At 43.1% G+C, this 18,428-nt stretch overlaps 3 protein-coding genes across 3 annotated transcripts; 1 reads left to right on the top strand and 2 right to left on the bottom strand.

The window, feature by feature from the left end:
- Positions 1 to 352: 352 nt before the first annotated feature.
- Positions 353 to 6,244, bottom strand: pla2g15 (phospholipase A2, group XV). The gene is made up of 6 exons (XM_083666098.1): positions 5,768 to 6,244; positions 4,509 to 4,665; positions 3,630 to 3,748; positions 3,440 to 3,538; positions 2,748 to 2,972; positions 353 to 2,572 (listed from the first exon to the last, which is right to left on the bottom strand). Exons 1-6 carry the CDS (start codon positions 5,904 to 5,906, stop codon positions 2,061 to 2,063), a joined length of 1,251 nt encoding a protein of 416 aa, XP_083522224.1. The 5' UTR covers positions 5,907 to 6,244; the 3' UTR covers positions 353 to 2,060.
- Positions 6,245 to 6,391: 147 nt separating this feature from the next.
- Positions 6,392 to 10,116, bottom strand: lcat (lecithin-cholesterol acyltransferase). The gene is made up of 6 exons (XM_083666097.1): positions 9,965 to 10,116; positions 8,482 to 8,638; positions 8,086 to 8,201; positions 7,903 to 7,998; positions 7,441 to 7,665; positions 6,392 to 7,192 (listed from the first exon to the last, which is right to left on the bottom strand). Exons 1-6 carry the CDS (start codon positions 10,113 to 10,115, stop codon positions 6,558 to 6,560), a joined length of 1,380 nt encoding a protein of 459 aa, XP_083522223.1. The 5' UTR covers position 10,116; the 3' UTR covers positions 6,392 to 6,557.
- Positions 10,117 to 11,097: 981 nt separating this feature from the next.
- On the top strand, positions 11,098 to 18,017 carry ccdc135 (coiled-coil domain containing 135; the record flags this gene model as incomplete). Its single annotated transcript, XM_083666482.1, has 17 exons — positions 11,098 to 11,237; positions 11,659 to 11,833; positions 12,011 to 12,136; positions 12,493 to 12,687; positions 12,930 to 13,088; positions 13,605 to 13,823; positions 13,910 to 14,032; positions 14,308 to 14,380; positions 14,663 to 14,791; positions 15,033 to 15,161; positions 15,473 to 15,696; positions 15,996 to 16,211; positions 16,452 to 16,562; positions 16,740 to 16,850; positions 17,111 to 17,305; positions 17,488 to 17,627; positions 17,862 to 18,017. 17 exons carry the CDS (start codon positions 11,098 to 11,100, stop codon positions 17,944 to 17,946), a joined length of 2,550 nt encoding a protein of 849 aa, XP_083522608.1. The 3' UTR covers positions 17,947 to 18,017.
- Between the last annotated feature and the right edge of the window lie 411 nt (positions 18,018 to 18,428).

The raw sequence follows: 18,428 nt of genomic DNA, 5'->3' as shown, positions 1-18,428 counted from the left end.
TTATGTTAGAATTGGATCAAACTTGTTGAGGTAAAAAGGGAGAGGAACTATTGCTTTTCAGTGATTTAACTGCTTTCCAAAATGTAGTTGAGTCACCACCAGAATCAGAGAGAATGTTTAAATTGTAACTTGATTTAGCCTTCTTAATCATGGCAGGACAGTGCCTTCGGAAAGTATTCAGACCCCTTCACTTTTTCCACATTTTGTTGTATTATAGACTCAATTTAAAATGGATTAAATTAAAATAATTGGCCATCAATCCACACACAATATGTATTCAGACCCTTTGCTATGACACTCTTAAAATTTGCTGGAAAATAATCTCTCATATCTATAATTGTGAATTCAAGTGATACAGCAAAGAAAGTGGCTGGAAATGTGTTTATTTGGTTTTACTACAAAGCGTTAAGTTTGGTGCAAATCCAGCACATGCAATGCAGTTTCCGCATCATCTCTCGTGTGAAGAATAGTGGTAGCTGCATCAAGTTATGGGTATGTTTGTGTGGATTGATGGCAAATTCATTTAATTTAATCCATTTTAAATTGAGTAACACAAGAAAATGTGGAAAAAGTGAAGGGGTCTGAATACTTTCCGAAGGCACTGTACATCCATTTCTGAGCTCTCATTAATTTGCCAAATAAAAAACAAAACAGGAGAGGTGGAGCAAATCGGAGACAGGAAGCAGTTAGGAAAGAAACAAGTGAAATGTTCGAGGATTGGAATTAACAAGTAATTAACTACTGAAAATACAAATTTGATTTTAGTTTTTACTGCAAAATGTAGTTAAACTAATAGTTGAGCTACATGTAGTGGAAAAACTACAAGACTGATGAATGGATGTGTATGTTCATGTAGCCAGTAGTGTGTTTGATCTAAAAGTGATACATCCTCTATGAGTGGAAGAGGAACCTTTGTGGATTAGACCAGACCAATATTGAAACAGTTTCCTGCCACAGGTTTCAAATCCGCTTACTTAATTACCAACAAACATCTCACATGGAAGCCAGATTGAATGCAACGTTTCACATCACATTTGCTTTATAGTCAGAAGGACATGTGCACAACACACCAATCATGATAGTTTCAGCAATAACATATTGGTCTTCTGGCCCAACATTAGGGCAATGGCACAGTTACAATCAAGCTGGTCGCAGGGCTTCCTGTGCTCTCCCAGTAAACAAGCTAGCTAGCCTTGATAAAAGGCCCCTGATTTCAGCACTCATCACAACTCAACATTGGACAGGAAAATCACATCGGATCACATGGTAAACAGCTGCATGCAAAATCAAGAGCGTTGAAGGCATTACAAAAGTTAGGAATAGCAGACATTAGTAAGTGGAATAATTACAGGCAGAAACATTTGATTCGCTTATAATGTTATACAGATATAATATAGTATAAGCATGGCAAACGAAAGAACAAAGAAATCTCACTGTGCTTGAGAATTTGTAAACACATTTTGGTTACTTTCTAATATGATCATTATTTCTCTGATGGCTGATTTACATGGCACAAATATCCCTGACATTTTAGCATATTAACTCCCCTTATATATAGTTAAAATAGATACAACTTTAAATATGAGATTACTGTTAAATACAGATTATATCTATATAGGAAACAACCTGATATTCTCCGAGTCTAAATTTGGTAAGATCTTAAAAAACGTTTGTATAAACGTACATATAAAATGTATTGAATCAAAAATAAGACCATTCAACATAGTAAAACTACTGGACTGTCAGTCTTCTCTAGTGGGGTCAATTAATAATCAAACAAAGATAAGGAGGATATTTAGAGTGTAGTCATCAGGTTCTGAGGCCTTGATCTGCCCAACAGCCAACAGAGAACCATCACCAGTCCATCTAGGTGATTATGTCACTGAGGATGAGAGGGAAGGGGACAGACTAGTAGACACCTTAATTCCATCTAGCCCACCAGAAGGCAAGGTGGAGCAATAACTATATTGCTTAATCCTATCCAAATCCTTTCAGATCTAACAGAGTGGCAAGAGACTGGGGACCTAGGGGGCAATTTGGAACTCAGAATTTGAGGACAATCAGGGAGAGAAGATCACAGTCTTGATGTAGGCGACTGTTGTGAAGTTGAGCAACATGTTCACGTGTTCGTTCCCAGGTAGCTCGAGTAGACGGACAGGCTGTTTCTGCTTGCCCACCCAGCGCTTGCACTGGGTCGCACTCACCAGATTCACTGTGCCGTCACCATCCCCCATCACCACCGTAGGCTCCGCATCAGGGAAGGTGGCGTACTTGAACCTCTCCTGTGTGGGAATGCCGCTCCCGTACAGACAGTGGACGGCCACCCCGGGAGGCTTCAAGGCGTTCACCAGTGGCTCAGTGTCCTGCCTCATGGCCCAGCCATCCTCGAAGTCGATGTCGGTGAAGAATTTCTGGTAGTCATTCACAGTGTAGTTAGTGGTGGGGGTTTGGACTAGGACCTGGTCAGCAGGCCAGGAGTGAGCGTAGGGGAACAGCCATGTGGTTGAGACGGCAGAGCGCTGCTGGGAGCGGATCTTAAGAGGGCTGATGACTGGGATACGATTATTATCACCTACAGGGAGAGAGGAATTACTTATAGATGGAAGACTGTCGTTAAAAACATCATTCATACACATACACACTCACACGTGTGCACACACAATGTTCTTTGAGGGTTTGCAGTCACTCACACAATTATATACACTTAGGTAGTTCATGCACAGAAGCTACACGAATACCACTCTTACCAGAGGCCACAACTCTGAGGGTTTTAGCCACGCCCGCCCACGGTGGCCCCAGGGACACAAAGGCCTTGATGTAGCGGTCCTTCCAGGCCTGAGGCTGCTGGTTCAAGAAGTATAAAGTGTACATGTTCCCCATGCTGTGAGCTATCAGCACCACCGGACCCCCAAACTTCTCTGCCATCTCCTCAATCATCCGCTGCAGGCCCATGAAGTAGGCCTTGTTCTCATCTGAAGAAATATGGCACAATCAAAATCAACAGATACCAAACTGGTTGCACTTTTACTCTGAAAACCTATTTAGGGGAAAACAACATCTAAATTACAACAATACTGTAATTGCAACGACCTGAGACAATAGATGAAGTAGAATACAAGTATAATAAATATCGCAGGCTAAAAACAAGTCTCCTGCCAAGACTATAAATGTCAGTGGCAACCATAGATATAAAACAATGTTCTATCTCTATGGTGGCAACAACAACACATAACTCCTTGAGCGAAGGACATGCAGCTCATCTAGGAGTTCTGTGTTGAACAGACAGGAGTGAGTGTTTGTGAGAGTGAGTGAGTGAGTGAGTGAGTGAGTGAGTGAGTGAGTGAGTGAGTGAGTGAGTGAGTGTGTGTGTGTGTGTGTGTGTGTGTGTATGTGTGTGTGTTGGGGGAGTAAAGGGAATTGTAAGGAGGAGTGTACTTACTCGGAGCCTTACGCCAGTCGTAGGGAGCCCCTCGAACATCATCATCTCTCGTGTACCCCCACTCCACCAACGCCTGCACTATGGTGAAGAAATAGATACCTGCAACACGCACAATAATAGATTAGTCAAAGCCACACAGCTAAATACTGAAACACAGACATACTGTGGAACACAGTCTAAACCCACTCACCAACACTATGCTTGCTGGGGTCCAGGTATTCCAGAGGGTATGTCTGTCCAAACCCAGGTACTCTGACATCTACCCCCGGAGGTGCCTCTGTGCTCCTTGTTGTACGGTTGTAGATCAGCCTGATGGAAGGAAGGCAGGCACACACACACACGAAATTGTGAATTCCAGAAAAGTGAATCACAACAGCATTTCATTATAAAGTAGAAGTTCCACTTCCCCCCGGGGAAAGCTACCACATGTGGGCACCGGTCTTTCTCTGTTTGAATTCTTCTCTGTATCATTTCTGCATCTAAGAAGAACTGAATGGCATGCAAGAACCATACAAAAAATAACTACAGCCAACAAGTCACATGGCTTCACTGTTCAATAAACCACAAACTATGAATGCTATTGCTATGAGACTGTCATATATATATATATATATATATATATATATATATATATATATATATATATATATATATATATATATAAATAATTGTTGAACTGCTTTCACATACTTTGATGCCAAAACATGCATTCACATAACTGTATTTGGACAAAGGATAAGGTCTTGAGGGTTTAGTTACTGTTTTGCTTACAAAGTAGAGGGCTCAAAGGTCAGTTTGTACAATGGTTAGAAGATAACCTTTCTGACCCACAGAGGAACATGGAGTAATCTCAATCTCTGCCTACATAAGCGATTGTTCCAAGGTAGGCTTAATCAAAGACTTTCCAGAAGAGAAGCCATCACTTCTGATTAAACACCCACCCCCTGCTCCTCACCCTTTGTTCCCCCTGACAACCTTCTTTGTTTGTTTTTTCCCTCATCTTGTTTTTTGTTATTCTTATATGTCACAATAGTCGTAGTGTGCAAACAAATTAATAGCAAATAAAGACCTCATGTTATCGATCCAGCAGTCGATGGCCACAGGCACCAGCAGCTCCAGGTTGAGCCATAGTGTGAAGTAGGCATCAGTCTTCTTGTAACAGATGTAGTGGACCACACTGGGCTTGTCTAGCTTAGCCTCCAGCTGGTTCCCCAGATCTCCAGGAACTGTGTGATAACAAGACAATATAATTAAGGCATTTAACATAATATCATAGGCTATGATGAGGACCAGCTAGTGCCAAAATATAGACTAGCCAGCGAATCAAAGACTGAACAAAGACAGAAGAACATGGTCATCTGGTCTCACAGTGAGATGCAAGATGAGTTACAATACCATCATTCTCTGTGTAAACTGTTGATTTGCAGCTGTTTGTGTGTCTGCCTTCCTTTCATATCCTCTTAGCCTTTCCTTTGTAAAACCCATGTACTGTGTGTGACAAGTGGACAACATGATTGTGGAGTCTAGTTAATGGAGAGTTTACCTGCTCAGTCACCATGGCAGTGACTTGGGAATGTGTGTTTGAGCGTGTTTGAGTGTGCATACAGCTGACACTGAGTTCACCACATGTTAGAAGCCGAAACCAGAATGGCAAACTGCTATCATACAAACACTGGCCCAGGGTTGTCACAGGCCAAACAGAAGATAAGGTACTATTGAAAGGAATTTTGTAGAAACAGACATGAGCAGACTATGCATGCTAGCTAGATTAAATTTCAAACTGTAAACACAGTTAATACAACTGTTCAAGTATCTAAAGATCATATAAATTATGTCCAATGTCTGCAAAATTGGACACACTGTAATAGCTACATAGGTGGAGAATAGTTCCAAGACTGGAGACATTGTAGCGTGGGAAATGAAATTGACAAATTGAGCAGGTCACATTCTGTTCCATTTGCCCGTCATATGACCAGTGGCTCGCGAGCCTGGAAAACAATCGGTTATATTAATGTTTCTTATACAAGTCGCTAGCTAAAGGTTGACGCAATTTGCAAAAGATTAGAGAGAACGACACAAAACCAACATAATAGGTCATTAATATTAATCGTATTGAATTAACAAAAAATAGCATTTAGTACATATTAAATGTATGCAAAGCCAGAGTTTTGATTTTATCCTACTTCATGGAGCGTTTTCCGTGCCAGACAAGAGTCAGACCCAAATTCAATTGCACAATCCGCATAAAGCAGACATATCATTTTAGCTAGCTACTAACTAGCTATTCTACAAACTCACGACGTAAACAACAACGACCGTAGTACCTACTTAAGATCACAGGAGGTCTTTCCGATTGAGACTGTTCACCAGGGAGACGTGTTCTGCAGTTGTAGCGCGGTAGCAAAAACAACAACAAACACAGCTGAAAAAGCTTCGGGAGGATAGTCCACCCATGGCAGGACACCATTTCTCCCGCTATGTCATAACGTTGTTGTCATTAGAAAATGTGGGAGTCCATATACGTGAAAAGTTGCTGTTTATTGACCCACGTTTCAAAACAGATAACAATTCTCAGAAGATGCTGAGGGCACGGGGTGCAAAAGATTACTGAATCAACTGATCGACCATCACATGGTTAAAAACGCAACTCATCAGTCAGAAGCAGACGAAGTCAGATGCAATCGAACAGTAATGAGTGGGAGTGGCATGACATTTTTTAGAGGAACATTCTAATGCAAACATAGTAATAAATGTCCAACAGCAGCTGTCTGAAACAACTTTATTTCAGAGGCTGTTTTGTCTCAAAACAATTAACTAAAACAAACAGTTACATAACATTGTAAACACCAGGTACCGATCAAAACTGACCTCATGACACAATGGTTTCTGAATTCCCTGTAATACTGAAAGGTACATTTGACCATCATAATGGGATATGCGGATACATAGGCCTACACACTTATAGTACTATATCGTACATCGTGATACTAACAAATAAGGTGTGTGCACACATCAGTTCACTCCATAGCTACTTCAACTCTTGTGCATAGGTCTACATTTGGAGAGTGAAACACTGTTACTGTCACACCAACAGCCAAGGTGCATTGGTGTATACAAACTAAGGTGTAGAGGTAGGAGGTTGATCAGATAGGGGCTGTTGTGTAGCTGGGGAGTCAATGGGAGGTTCACTCATGACATTGAAGAAGGAATCCTCATCCTCTTCTAGTGGTTCTCCTGACCGGCCCTCCAGGATCCTCTGGATCAAGTTGAGCACCTTGCGATCAAACACCATGTCCAAGTGGGGCATGCCCTTGAACTCAGTGACATGGACAGGCTTCTTCTGTTGCCCTATCCAGCGCTTACACAGGCTCATGCTACGGCTGTCCACTGTATCATCTCCGTCATCATACACAATGTCTATGGGGTCTGCATTTGGGAACTCGTCATCATAGACATAGGTTACCGGTGTGGGCAGCCCCACACCGTAAAAGCACCATAACTCAACATCAGGGGGTGGTAGACCTGCTGTCAGGTTCTTTGTGTCTTCCCACATGTACCAGCCGTCCTCAAAGTTAATGTCTTTGAAAAAGCGCTGGTAGTCGCGGTTGGTGTAGTTGAAGGAGGGCGTAGAGATGAAGGCGTGGTCCTCAGGCCACGCCTCCTCAGATGGGATCATCCAGGGATTGGTGGTGGTCATCCTCTGCTCCTCCCTGATCTTGATGTTGGACACCAATGGGATACCATCGTTCTCACCTGCAGGTCGCAACAAAAGGCAACATGTATGGTTTACGTGTAGAGTCTTTGTTATAACTTTGTTATAATAGTAGCAGTACGTAATCCACTTGTGTAATATGTGCTCAATGCTATTGCTGTGTAATTACTATGCACCAACAAGAAAGGTTTTACCCTGGTCTAGTACTGTAGACTCTTCACAATTCAGGTAGCCTACATTTCTACTATGAAGCATGTTTCGACCTGTCCTCTTTAGTGACGTGCAGTACCTGATGCCATCACTCTGAGGGGTTTGACCGCCCCACCCCAGGGTGCCCCAAGCGAGATGAAGCCTTTGATGTAATGGTCTTTCCACGCCTGGGTCTGCTGATTCAGGAAGACAAGGATGTAATTGTTTCCCATGCTGTGCCCCAGGAGGTACAGTGGCTGCTGGTATTCCTCATACATCTCCTCAACCAGGGTCTTCAGCTGTGAAAAGTACTCCTCCTGTTCGTCTGGTAGTGGGAGAGGATCAAAGAGACTTTATCAAAGATATGTGTAAGTGTCTGCAAGGCCTGAGCAGGTCTTGTAACTTAGCAGTGTGTTTGTGTGTGTGTGTGTGTGTGTGTGTGTGTGTGTGTGTGTGTGTGTGTGTGTGTGTCTGTGTGTATGTGTGTGTGTGTGTGTGTGTGTGTGTGTGTGTGTGTGTGTGTGTGTGTATGTGTTGTACAGTATGCATGGTCATGACTTACTTGGTGCTACTCTCCAATCATATGGTGCTCCTCTAACTGTTTCATTGCGGACATATCCTATGCTGACCAAGTGCTGAACCATAGTATGAAAATAACCTGGAAAAGGACAGGTCTCATTAACAGACTTCTTAATCAAATAATGACCATAGGGTAGAGATGAAAGAACATCACTGTTGTTCTCACCAGCCAGCCTGTTGAGGTCCAAGAACTCGATTGTATGTGTCTGTCCAAAACCAGGCACTCTCACCGTTACCCCAGGGGCATTGGTGGTCTTGTGAGTTGTCCTATTGTATACTATTCTGTTGCAGGAAAACATGCAGTATGTTATCTATTGTATATAAAAACTGGGAAATAATCCCTGTCAGTAAATGCTCAGCGCTCAATCAAATGTACGTGTAGAAGTATTTAAGAGATGTTATTGCATGTTTCTCTTCATTTATCATGACTATGATGTTAGTTTTGGTACATTTGCATGTTTAACCATGTGCCATGATGAAGCAAATCTTCACATGTGTAATGAGTTTCAATAAATAACAGACATCCATAACAGAAATCCACTGTGTTTATTCTCCCTCTCACCTGATGTTGTCAATCCAACAGTCAATCCCAATTGGCATGAACATATTGAGGTCGATCCAAATTGTAAAAAAGTCATCAGTCTTTTTGTAGCACATCCAGTGCACCAGGGAAGGCTTGTCAATCTTGGCCTCCATTCGGTTTCCCAGGTTCCCCGGCACTGGCCAGAGGAAGCGGTGAGGGGTTAAACACCAGATGGATAAACAGGATACAGTGGTCAAATCCAATTCTCTACTCTTCTCCCTCAAGAGTTCATTAATTCATTCACTACCCCTCATGGATTGCAATGGACTGGACTGGTGTAAGCAATTTAGTGGAAACTCCCTTTGGCGAATGCTTACACCATATAGTATGGTGTACACTTAGGGAGAGAAGGGTAGAGAATTGGAACTCAACCCTTGACTTATGAGGGCAAGTCATCAACAATGGGAAGAAACTCAGTCAGCGGATACAATGGTAGAGTAGAACGAAGAGTGCAATGTACAGACACCATGTACAGTGTGACAACTGTAAGGTTACTATAGAGCATGAACTTCTGATACACCTTTTGGTCATGTTTGAATAGGACATGTTTTTTACACATGCATTAACATACAGGATGTTTACATACAACATAATGATTAGCTACACCATACACTGCTAACACATCACAAAGCATATGCTGTAGGTGAGGTTTCGAGAGCAATACTATATTTGTTTTGGGCATCTCTTCAAGGGTAATGCACCACCAATCCATACTATGTGAACAATAGTGCTTTGTGTTATCCAATAATACTTGTGCATTGTCATCATAAGTCAGCCACTGACATACTGGATTGAACCTGTCCATTTACCTAACCAGTATATCATATGACTAGCTGAAAATGATATCTCGAAAGACTCTACGAATGAGATCCAGCTGCAGAAAGTCACCCCATTTATCACAATGTCAGTGTCTCCGTGACTTTCCCTTGGAACAAACTGGATTGGGCAGTGATGATAGTGGCACATAGACAAACATTCCCAGTCCCCACTCATATCCAAGTACTGCCAATTTATCCTCACAGCAGGACATCCTGTCGGTCAACATAACTGTCCCCATCACACCAGGACATCCTGTCTTTCAACACTCCTGTCCCCATAGAACATTAATTAACCCTATCTCTCCAGGCAGACGTTCTCCTCCTTGTCCACCTCAAATCCTGATTTAGTACAGTAATATGGCTTTCTAATCCCAGTACAAACCTCAACCATCACCAGCCCGGCATAATTTCGTAAGAGCAACATTCTCCTAAACCATTCCTGACCTAAATAGAAATCACCCGTTGTCATGTGAGATAGATTTTGTACATACAGTATGCATTTGAGAATTAAGACATAAAGTATACTATGATCTAACATTAGAGAGGACAACTGTTGAATAAAACATCACAGGAAAAAAATCAATAAATAATGGATATTCATCATTCCACATAACAGCACTCTAAATAAATAGAAACCAGCTCACCTATGATAAGCGGTGGAGTGCTATTGCTTGCCAATTGTCGAGGTTTGGCAGGAGGTGGGAAGACCACGTTGAAGAGCCAAAATCCCGCGGAATGCTGCAATATAAGGAGTAATATCCCAACGAGCGCAGGATAGCAGTGTGAGTGTCCCATTTCGTTTTTTGCCAAATCTTCTTAAAGTTTAAATGTTCTTTCTCTCACTATGTCAGGAGAGGAACTGGGCTATTAATGCTGTGAGGGAGGGAGAGGTGGGCGGCAAAGAGGGAAACGTGAGGTCAGTTATTCATCGTTGGTCCGCAGTTTCCCAAAGCGCACTTCACCCAAATCGCAGAGGTTGTCAGAGGAGATTCGATCAGATCACTCACACACACACACACACACACACACACACACACACACACACACACACACACACACACACACACACACACACACACACACACACTGAGGACAAATAAAACGTTACCCATTGCCCTATTGATTGCAGTCAGTCTCTAGGCTGTTGCACTATGGTACAGTGAATGATTGACAAACTTATTTCTAGAATGCAAGATTAAATGTAATTCGTTGAATATGATCAGTATTTATTTACCAATAGCCTACAAACATTGTATTCTGTCGTCGTGATATAGAAACAAACTCTCAGGACCAAAAGAGCTCTCAATAGTTTTACGTTTACCAGGGAACCATCTCTTGTTCTTATTTAGTTACAATAGCACATTAAACTAAAGGTGATTGCACACTGGCCCGTGTGTAGGCGCCTTCAATTCGACGTTGAAACTAAACGTCATCAAACTATTCCCGTTACTGTGGAGACGAACTGACAACAACAACATCTCCCACATTCATCCGCGGAAGGTAACCGGTCAAAAACAAAACAAAAAAGAGTAGTTCATCTTTTTAAATGGAATGTTGAATGTAGTAAAAATAATAATAATAATAATAATGATAATAATAATTAAAGACCACTTTTCGCATATCTTATAAAGTGGTCGCCAAGTGGCAACCTGCAAAATAGAGCTAGCTTCAGTACCTAACATATTATCAATATCAGCCAACTGAATATGTTTTAAATGTGCCCTGGATCGTGCTCTCTGCTCTGTTGACAAATGCCCGAATAAACAGCTTTTTCTAGATGGAGTCATTGTCTGAAATAGAGTCTCAGTCTGAGGCTGATGAAGATGAAGAGGATGGATGTGATCATGTCAATGAAGACCTGGATGAGCTAGAGGAGACCCTCTGCAACATACAAATAACCCCAATAACCTGTTCCATGTAAGGTTACCATAGAGCATTAACTTTTGTTACACTTTTGGTCATGTTTAAATAGGTCATATGGTTATTGCTTCATATGGCTTTGTACACAGGCATGATAAATCAAGGGGGATGTTTACGTTCAATATAATGATTACCCACACGATATATCTTCTGCAAACATACTGTACACATTCACACACTACTCTCTACATGTTTAGACAGAGCACATTACATACTTTTTCCAGTTTCTGAAAAGATCATGCAGAATACAATTGTTATTCATGAACCCCTGAGCATTAAACTATTTGCACTGTACTTTATGATACATTTAAGTTGTCTCTGTCCTGCCACAAAACAAAGCTCACATGCAATGTCCTCATACAGTTACATTTATTTCTGTGTTGCCCCATCAACACACTGTCCAATCCAATCCTACCAGGCCAGAGCGGCCGCAAGAGGTGGACCTCTCTCAATGCCCAGCATCTTACAAAGAGAACTCCCAGCAGGAGAAGCTGCTTCTGGCCATAGCAGACAACTTCCGTTGCCAGTATTCCCACCTTTACCCCGACCGAAAACCCCTCCTGTTGTGCCCACTCAACGAGTGTGGAGTCCAGGTAAACACACATAGAGTAACAGTATGTGGCCTACTATCACCTGTTTTCTTTATGTCATCATGTACTGTATGTTCTGCACTCTGACACACACATTTTGCTGCGTCCTTCCACCATGGACACATACTGTCTCTCAATGTGCTTCTGTGTCACTCGCTGTCCTTCTTACTGTCCAAACAGAAATTTGTGAGCACCACCTTGCGGCCCACCCTGCTCTCCTACCCTGAGCTGTACAGCTGGGAGGGATGTGCCAGCTTTGTGTCTGACTATCTGTCATTGGAACCACTGGAACCCCCCATTGACCCAGTATGAGACCACAATATCTCTCTTAATTCATCCGTTTAACAGGATATGAAATTAGACTGTGGCTTTATTCCGTTATCCACACTAGCATACCATTTAGAATAGCATACCAAAAATAGGCCTACATTTCGTCATTCTATGTGGTATTCCAGTGTGGATATTGGAACAAAGCTTAGGAATTTACGATACAAGGCCACAGGGATGTACACAAAAGAAATCTAATAGACTATACAGTACACACTAAAACATTCATGACTTGTACATACACAACATCATACTCATTTAAGATGTTGTGCTTGTTATATGATTCTAACATTGTTTCATGGATTCACTTGTGATTTTCCACTTTATCTCTGTAGCCTAGATACCTCTACTCTCCGACGTGGATGCTGCAGACTCAGAGAGGCAGCTGTTTTGATTTTTCCACACTGCTGTGTAGTCTGTTGCTGGGGGCAGGATACAATGCCTACTGTGTCAGTGGCTATGCTGTGAAGCAGATGTGTCTCCTCAACCAGTCTCTCCAGGAGTGTCCCTTACTGGTCACACAAGCCAAGGTGAGGGGCACCTACTGCCTTGCTACTTGCTACTTGCTACTAAATATGGCACTGCAGTGCTGCTGGTTATTTGTGTCCGTTTTCACTGCATGTGGAAGGGATTCACTGTGTATGTCTACTGTTATTACATTTTGTTTAAGGCTATGCCGATATGTTCCTAAGAGGATGAAGAGGAGTATCATTTAATTGTTTCATGTTTTACATAGCAGCATCACTTTTATGCTTTTCCTGTGTGTTTTCAGGGCAAGGCAGCTGAGCAGAAGCAGCAGGCACAGAAGTACTCCGTGAAGCCTCCCAGGGACCTCCGTAGCGGCTTTGAACAGCGCCAGGAGGAAAGACGACAGGCTGATGCACAGGCTGCCCTCCACAAGAAACAACAGGAGGCAGAGAGACTACAAGAGGTGAGGTAACACTTCTTGTGAAGCCAAGAGTCTATATTTATTGCTGAGTTCCAAAATAATCCCTATACCTACTATCTACTTGGCATTTCTATCGATCTGAGAGGTTTGGATGCATTGAAGAGCTCCTGCTTCTGTTGCTTCTGTTAGGCTGGATGGAAATTTCACCATAATGCTTTCACCAAATACTGTACGTATTTCCATGTTGTATGTATGGAGGTTAAGGATGTGAAACATCATCTTGTCCCCTCCATGACTAATCATTTATTTTCTTATGTATAGGAGGGGCGGGTGACTGTCGCTATCTTGGCAAAAAAAACAGTCTTTGTTCAGTCACTTCACAAACTTTATTATCCATAACAAAACGTGAATGAATAAGCAAAAGCCATAATGAACAGATAGGCAAAACATATAGTCAAAAAGACCCTCATCACTCCCTCACTCCTCCCCCGCTGCTGTATATGTGTGTACTGTATGTGTGCAGTGTATATGGGACTCTCCCTCTGTTTTATGTAATAGGAACGTGAGCGTCCTCCCCCCGACCCCTTGCTGGGCCTGCGGGTCCACTGCTGGGTTCTCGTACTGTCTGGAAACCGGGAGGTCCCTGAGAACTTCTTCATCGACCCACTCACAGGGAAAAGCTTCTCTACCACCAACGAAGCCTTCCTGGGTATCGAGAGCCTCTGGAACCATCAGAACTACTGGGTCAACATGCAAGACTGCCGCTTCGGCTGTGCGGTTAGTCTGGGTTTTTCTCTGTGTGTATATCTTGTATATCACATGATGTTGATAAAAGTTATGGGAGTTACTGGATGTTCTCACAGGAGATGAACTATGACCTTGGAGATGCGGTGAGGTGGGAGTATCTGCTCTATGGCTCAACTGGCCAGTCTCTGCTTCTCATCCCCGACATGAAGAAAGAGCAGGAGCCAGAGGATGAGGATGAGGTGTGTGTGTGTCTCTCTCTCTCTCTCTCTCTCTCTCTCTCTCTCTCTCTCTCTCTCTCTCTCTCTCTCTCTTTCTATTATGTCTTTCTCCCCCACAGTCTTGCATAATCACCCTCTTGTTCAACTCTGTCCTAGCTCCTCTCTTCTCCTCCTCCACATCCCTTACCACACAAAAACCAGACTATGTGGGAGAGCCTAAGGGGAAGTGAATGTACTCTATGTCTGTGCTATAAATTAATCTATTTATGTCTTTGTACTTTGTTGTTTCGTTGAAGGAAGAGGTGGAGGAGCCCAAGGTGTTTGAGATGCCTCCATCCTGGGTGAATCAAATCAACATCTCAGAACAAGGTAGATCATCTCAGTTGTTGCTTTCTGCAGCCTCATGACCATAAGTAACAGAGAATTTCCTGAGCTCCCCAAGCTAATGTCTATAGGCTAATGTCAGCGGGCTAACAACTTGGTCTTGTGGGTGTGCTGGAGATCTAGGTTTGAAACCAGCCAGTTACACTTACATAAATGTCTGACTCCCTCTGACCTGCGTTGTCTCAGCCCTCTCTCTTATCCCTTGTTATCTAAACATTACATATCTCTCCTGTCTGACCTAAATGACCTTTGGGACTCTGTGTTTAGACATGGAGATGCGCTGCCCTGGGGGCGTGAAGGTGATCCAATACCGCAAGGCCAAGCTAGAGAAGTTTGCCCCCTACCTCCTCAATGATGGTCTTGTGACACGCCTGACCACCTTCTCAGACCTAGACTGTGAGTTGCTTAATGCTTTGGTATGAGACAGGACTGGCAGTTTCACTGTAATTGCCTAACAAGTATGAGACAATGTAAGCCCTAATATAGACTAGACATGTCCACACACTGGTTCAATGTAGTGTGGGGTCATATTTTGCACTGTCCCCTCCCTGGTATTGACACACTCTCCCACATGTTTCAAATCAACCTCTTTTCCTATCTCTCGTTCTCTCCTGCCCCCTCTGTTGTCTGTCTATAGGTACCCAGGCCAGCATTGTGAAGGAGTGGTACCAGCACAGACATGATCACCTGGAGGAACGGGAGCTGAAGAAGGCCAGCAATGTCACTATTGAGCATTTCAGACCCGGACGGAGCTACGCTCTAAAATGTAACTGTTAGAACATAGCTATGGCGTGACTGTGAAAGAGTATCAGAGAGTAAAGTGATGCTTCACATAATTGGGAGTGACAGCTACTGTAGAAATGCCCACATAGTTTACTGTTGTAATTCAGCTTTCACTAATGACCTTGTAGGCAGTTCTCAAGGAAACGTTGTTAAGTGCAATAATATGGTGAAATTCAAGTCAGGACAAACGTTATTTAAAGTCACAGACCCTCAGTACACTTTACAGAGAGAAAGTAAAACAAAGAAGAATAGAAACTGAGAATGGAATGACAACTATGTTGTTTACTCTGCCAGCCCACAGATACATCACGATGACCCCAGAGACAGAGCGTGAGATGGACTTCTACAGCCATGCCCGGGCCGACGGCCTGGCCAAACGGGTTGAGATGCCCTGCGAGATGACCGAGACCTTCCAGGACCGACCAGACTTCCTGTACCACCGCCATGTCGTCTTTGGCAAGCGGGGAAAAGTGTTTGGTCCTAGTGAGGCACCTGACATGGGGCACCGCCCTTTACAGGTATTACTGTGCGTTTACGTGACATTTACATTGATACTTGTTACACAACTATTCATACAATATTGTATAACATTAACTCAGTTTAGATAACCTTGACACCTGACCATCATTACGTTGTGCATAAAACATTTGTAATGGCACAGCTTATGAGACTGTTACACTATAAATGTAGAGCAGCTTTGATAATGTATTAGATAAATATATTCAATGAAATGGTGTGTGTGTGTGTGTGTGTGTGTGTGTGTGTGTGTGTGTGTGTGTGTGTGTATGTGTGTGTGTGTGTGTGTGTGTGTGAGTAGAAGGTGGTGGAGCGGTTCCATCGGGACCGGTCGAAGCCGGCCAGCGAGGACGTGGCAGAGCGGATCTTCCTGGTGTCAGAGGACAGGATCCAGGTGACGTACCACCGGGAGGACGACCGTGTAATCCCGGCCTGGAGGAACTTTATCAAGCCTAGAGACTCAGGGGATTCCCAGAACCCACACTCCTTCAACCCTGAGATGGCCTCCACTTTTCAGGTCAGACATCATCTGGGTCAACTGTTCAGTTCAGTTCAGTTCTGTTCGTACAGTGATTGGTAGGAATGTGTTTTTGCCAGGAATGTGTTTTTGCCACTGCCAACAATATTACATACAGGGCAAGTTTGCCAAATCAATCTGTTTGGTGTCCTCAGTAATTTGAGATGAAATGTTCTTTTGTTTATCGGTTTTAGTGTACTCTCATAGCTGATCATTTTGTGTTTGTGTATGTGCATCCAGGTGGATCCATTTGAGAAGCCCAGTAAAAACCTCTTTCTGTATGAGATGTTCATGTTCATGATGAAGGAGGAAGAGAACGTTGCACTCAGAATCAAGGAGGGAGAGAAAGAGGTGTGTGTGTGTGTGTGTGTGTGTGTGTGTGTGTGTGTGTGTGTGTGTGTGTACTTTGGCATTAAATTATTAAACTTTTACCTATACAGTATATCCTCAAACAAGAGGAATTCAGAGCTATATTTGCACTGTGTGTTTCCAGTCTCAAAACTGCTAATATTTGTATTTTTTTTCCAGGTGAGGGCCATACTGGGTTTGAGGGAACAGGAAGAGAGCGGTATTGAGCTTTACATCTCCATCTACAACACAGCCAGGAATGAAAGGGCACGCTGCCACCGAGAGGCACTGGTGAGAATTACATGCTCCTCATGCTCAACCTCAGTGGGTCATCCTATCTACAATGCTACCATGCCACAAATTACAGAAGTACAGCGCTTTCCAAAATTATGATTTCACCACTTTAGCACTAGCCCTTACCCCAAACGCTAACAGTAAGTCAAGAACAAATAGCTCATCCATTCTATGTGTCCTTTGTAGCATGGCCATCAAGTGATTACCTGCTCCCCTTAATGCCTCCTCACCCTGACTCCCTTCTCCCTCATGTCCAGGAGCGGATGGCCCAGGAGGAGCGTCTCCGGCAGGAGGAGAAGGAGCTGGACTTCCTGGCTCCGTTCTTGGCTCAGCTAGGTGACCCAGAGAACCTGACCAGACAGACCGCTCTGCAGCTGAGAACTGACTGTCTGGCCGGCCTGAAGCAACGCCTCATAGACAAGGCCAACCTCATACAGGCCCGCTTTGAGAGGGTAGGTCCAAAACATAGGAGAGGTTCAAATCAGAATTTTTTGACAAAAACTAACTGAGGGTCGTAGTTCAAGGGTAGGGAAATGCTCAGTTCATCTGTTTTTTTGGGCGTCTCTCTGTATTTTTGGAGATCTCTACATGTGGCTGTAAAATAGGCCTACAGTAATGTTATTAATATGTGCAGGAGACCCAGGAGCTGCAGCAAAGGCAGCAGTGGTACCAGAAGAACCAGCTCACCATGACCAAGGAGGATGAAGACGAGTACCTGGCCTACTGCTCTGACGCCATGTTCAGGATCCACATCCTCAAACTGCGCCTGAGCAGGTAAGCAGCGAGAAGCTATAGCCTTGTTCCAGATCTGTATGTGCTTTAGCCAACTCCTATGATGACTATTTGTGTAATGTGGCTACAAACATGACAACAATAGTCATAGGAAACTTGGTAACGATAGTCATAGGAGTTGACTAAAGCCAATCCTCGTTGGGACCAGGCTACTAAAATGCCTGGTCAGACAGTGGTTGTGTTGATGTTCATGGTGTTGGTGTGGTTGTATTCCAGGCATAAGGACAGAGCCCCTCAAAAATACCTGACTCTGGATGAGAGACTGAGACGAGACCCCAGACTGGCCAATCATCTGTATTAATGGACTCCAGACATACAGTTCCCTATCCTTTCCCTTGGACCCTTATAATATTACTCACCTCATCCCATCAACTGACACTACTCTATTGACTATTGAGTTTCTCAATCTGTAAGAGACACTACCACTCAAAGAAATAAACTAATTTTCGATTAATTATACTCTGGCGGTCATTCATTTTCTTGACTACTGGTTTTGAGCAGAAATTAATTGCATTCACTTGTTACATGTGTGTGTGAAAAATATCCCTTTATTATTCGTTTTTCATCTGAATCTATTTAGATCTATGCAATGAAAACCGATACCTGTTTTTTGAAAACAAAATAATTATTGCCATGCTCAAAAGAGCATGCCTGTCTCTCACTGTAAACAACACAAGTGCACGTATGAGCATCTCGCCTATCCAGCAGACGGTGCTACAGGCATAATGCTGAATCCATTTGGCATTTGACTTGCTTTCTCCCGTTCTTCGTTGGTTTTGTAGA

This window comes from Argentina silus (assembly GCF_951799395.1).
Source record: "Argentina silus genome assembly, chromosome: 3".
NCBI classification, from domain to species: domain Eukaryota; kingdom Metazoa; phylum Chordata; class Actinopteri; order Argentiniformes; family Argentinidae; genus Argentina; species Argentina silus.
This window is presented reverse-complemented; position numbering and strand designations above follow the sequence as displayed.

Excerpts from the sequence above, each read along its gene's own strand:
- pla2g15 (XM_083666098.1), bottom strand. The coding sequence starts at position 5,906 with ATGGTGTCCTGCCATGGGTGGACTATCCTCCCGAAGCTTTTTCAGCTG. Across the intron at positions 3,749-4,508 it reads TGCTGGATCGATAACATGAG|GCTGATCTACAACCGTACAA; the intron begins GTCTTTATTTGC and ends TCCTTCCATCAG. Across the intron at positions 2,973-3,439 it reads CGACTGGCGTAAGGCTCCGA|ATGAGAACAAGGCCTACTTC; the intron begins GTAAGTACACTC and ends ATATTTCTTCAG.
- lcat (XM_083666097.1), bottom strand. The coding sequence starts at position 10,115 with ATGGGACACTCACACTGCTATCCTGCGCTCGTTGGGATATTACTCCTT. Across the intron at positions 8,202-8,481 it reads TGTTGGATTGACAACATCAG|AATAGTATACAATAGGACAA; the intron begins GTGAGAGGGAGA and ends TTCCTGCAACAG. Across the intron at positions 7,193-7,440 it reads CCTCAGAGTGATGGCATCAG|GTGAGAACGATGGTATCCCA; the intron begins GTACTGCACGTC and ends TGCGACCTGCAG.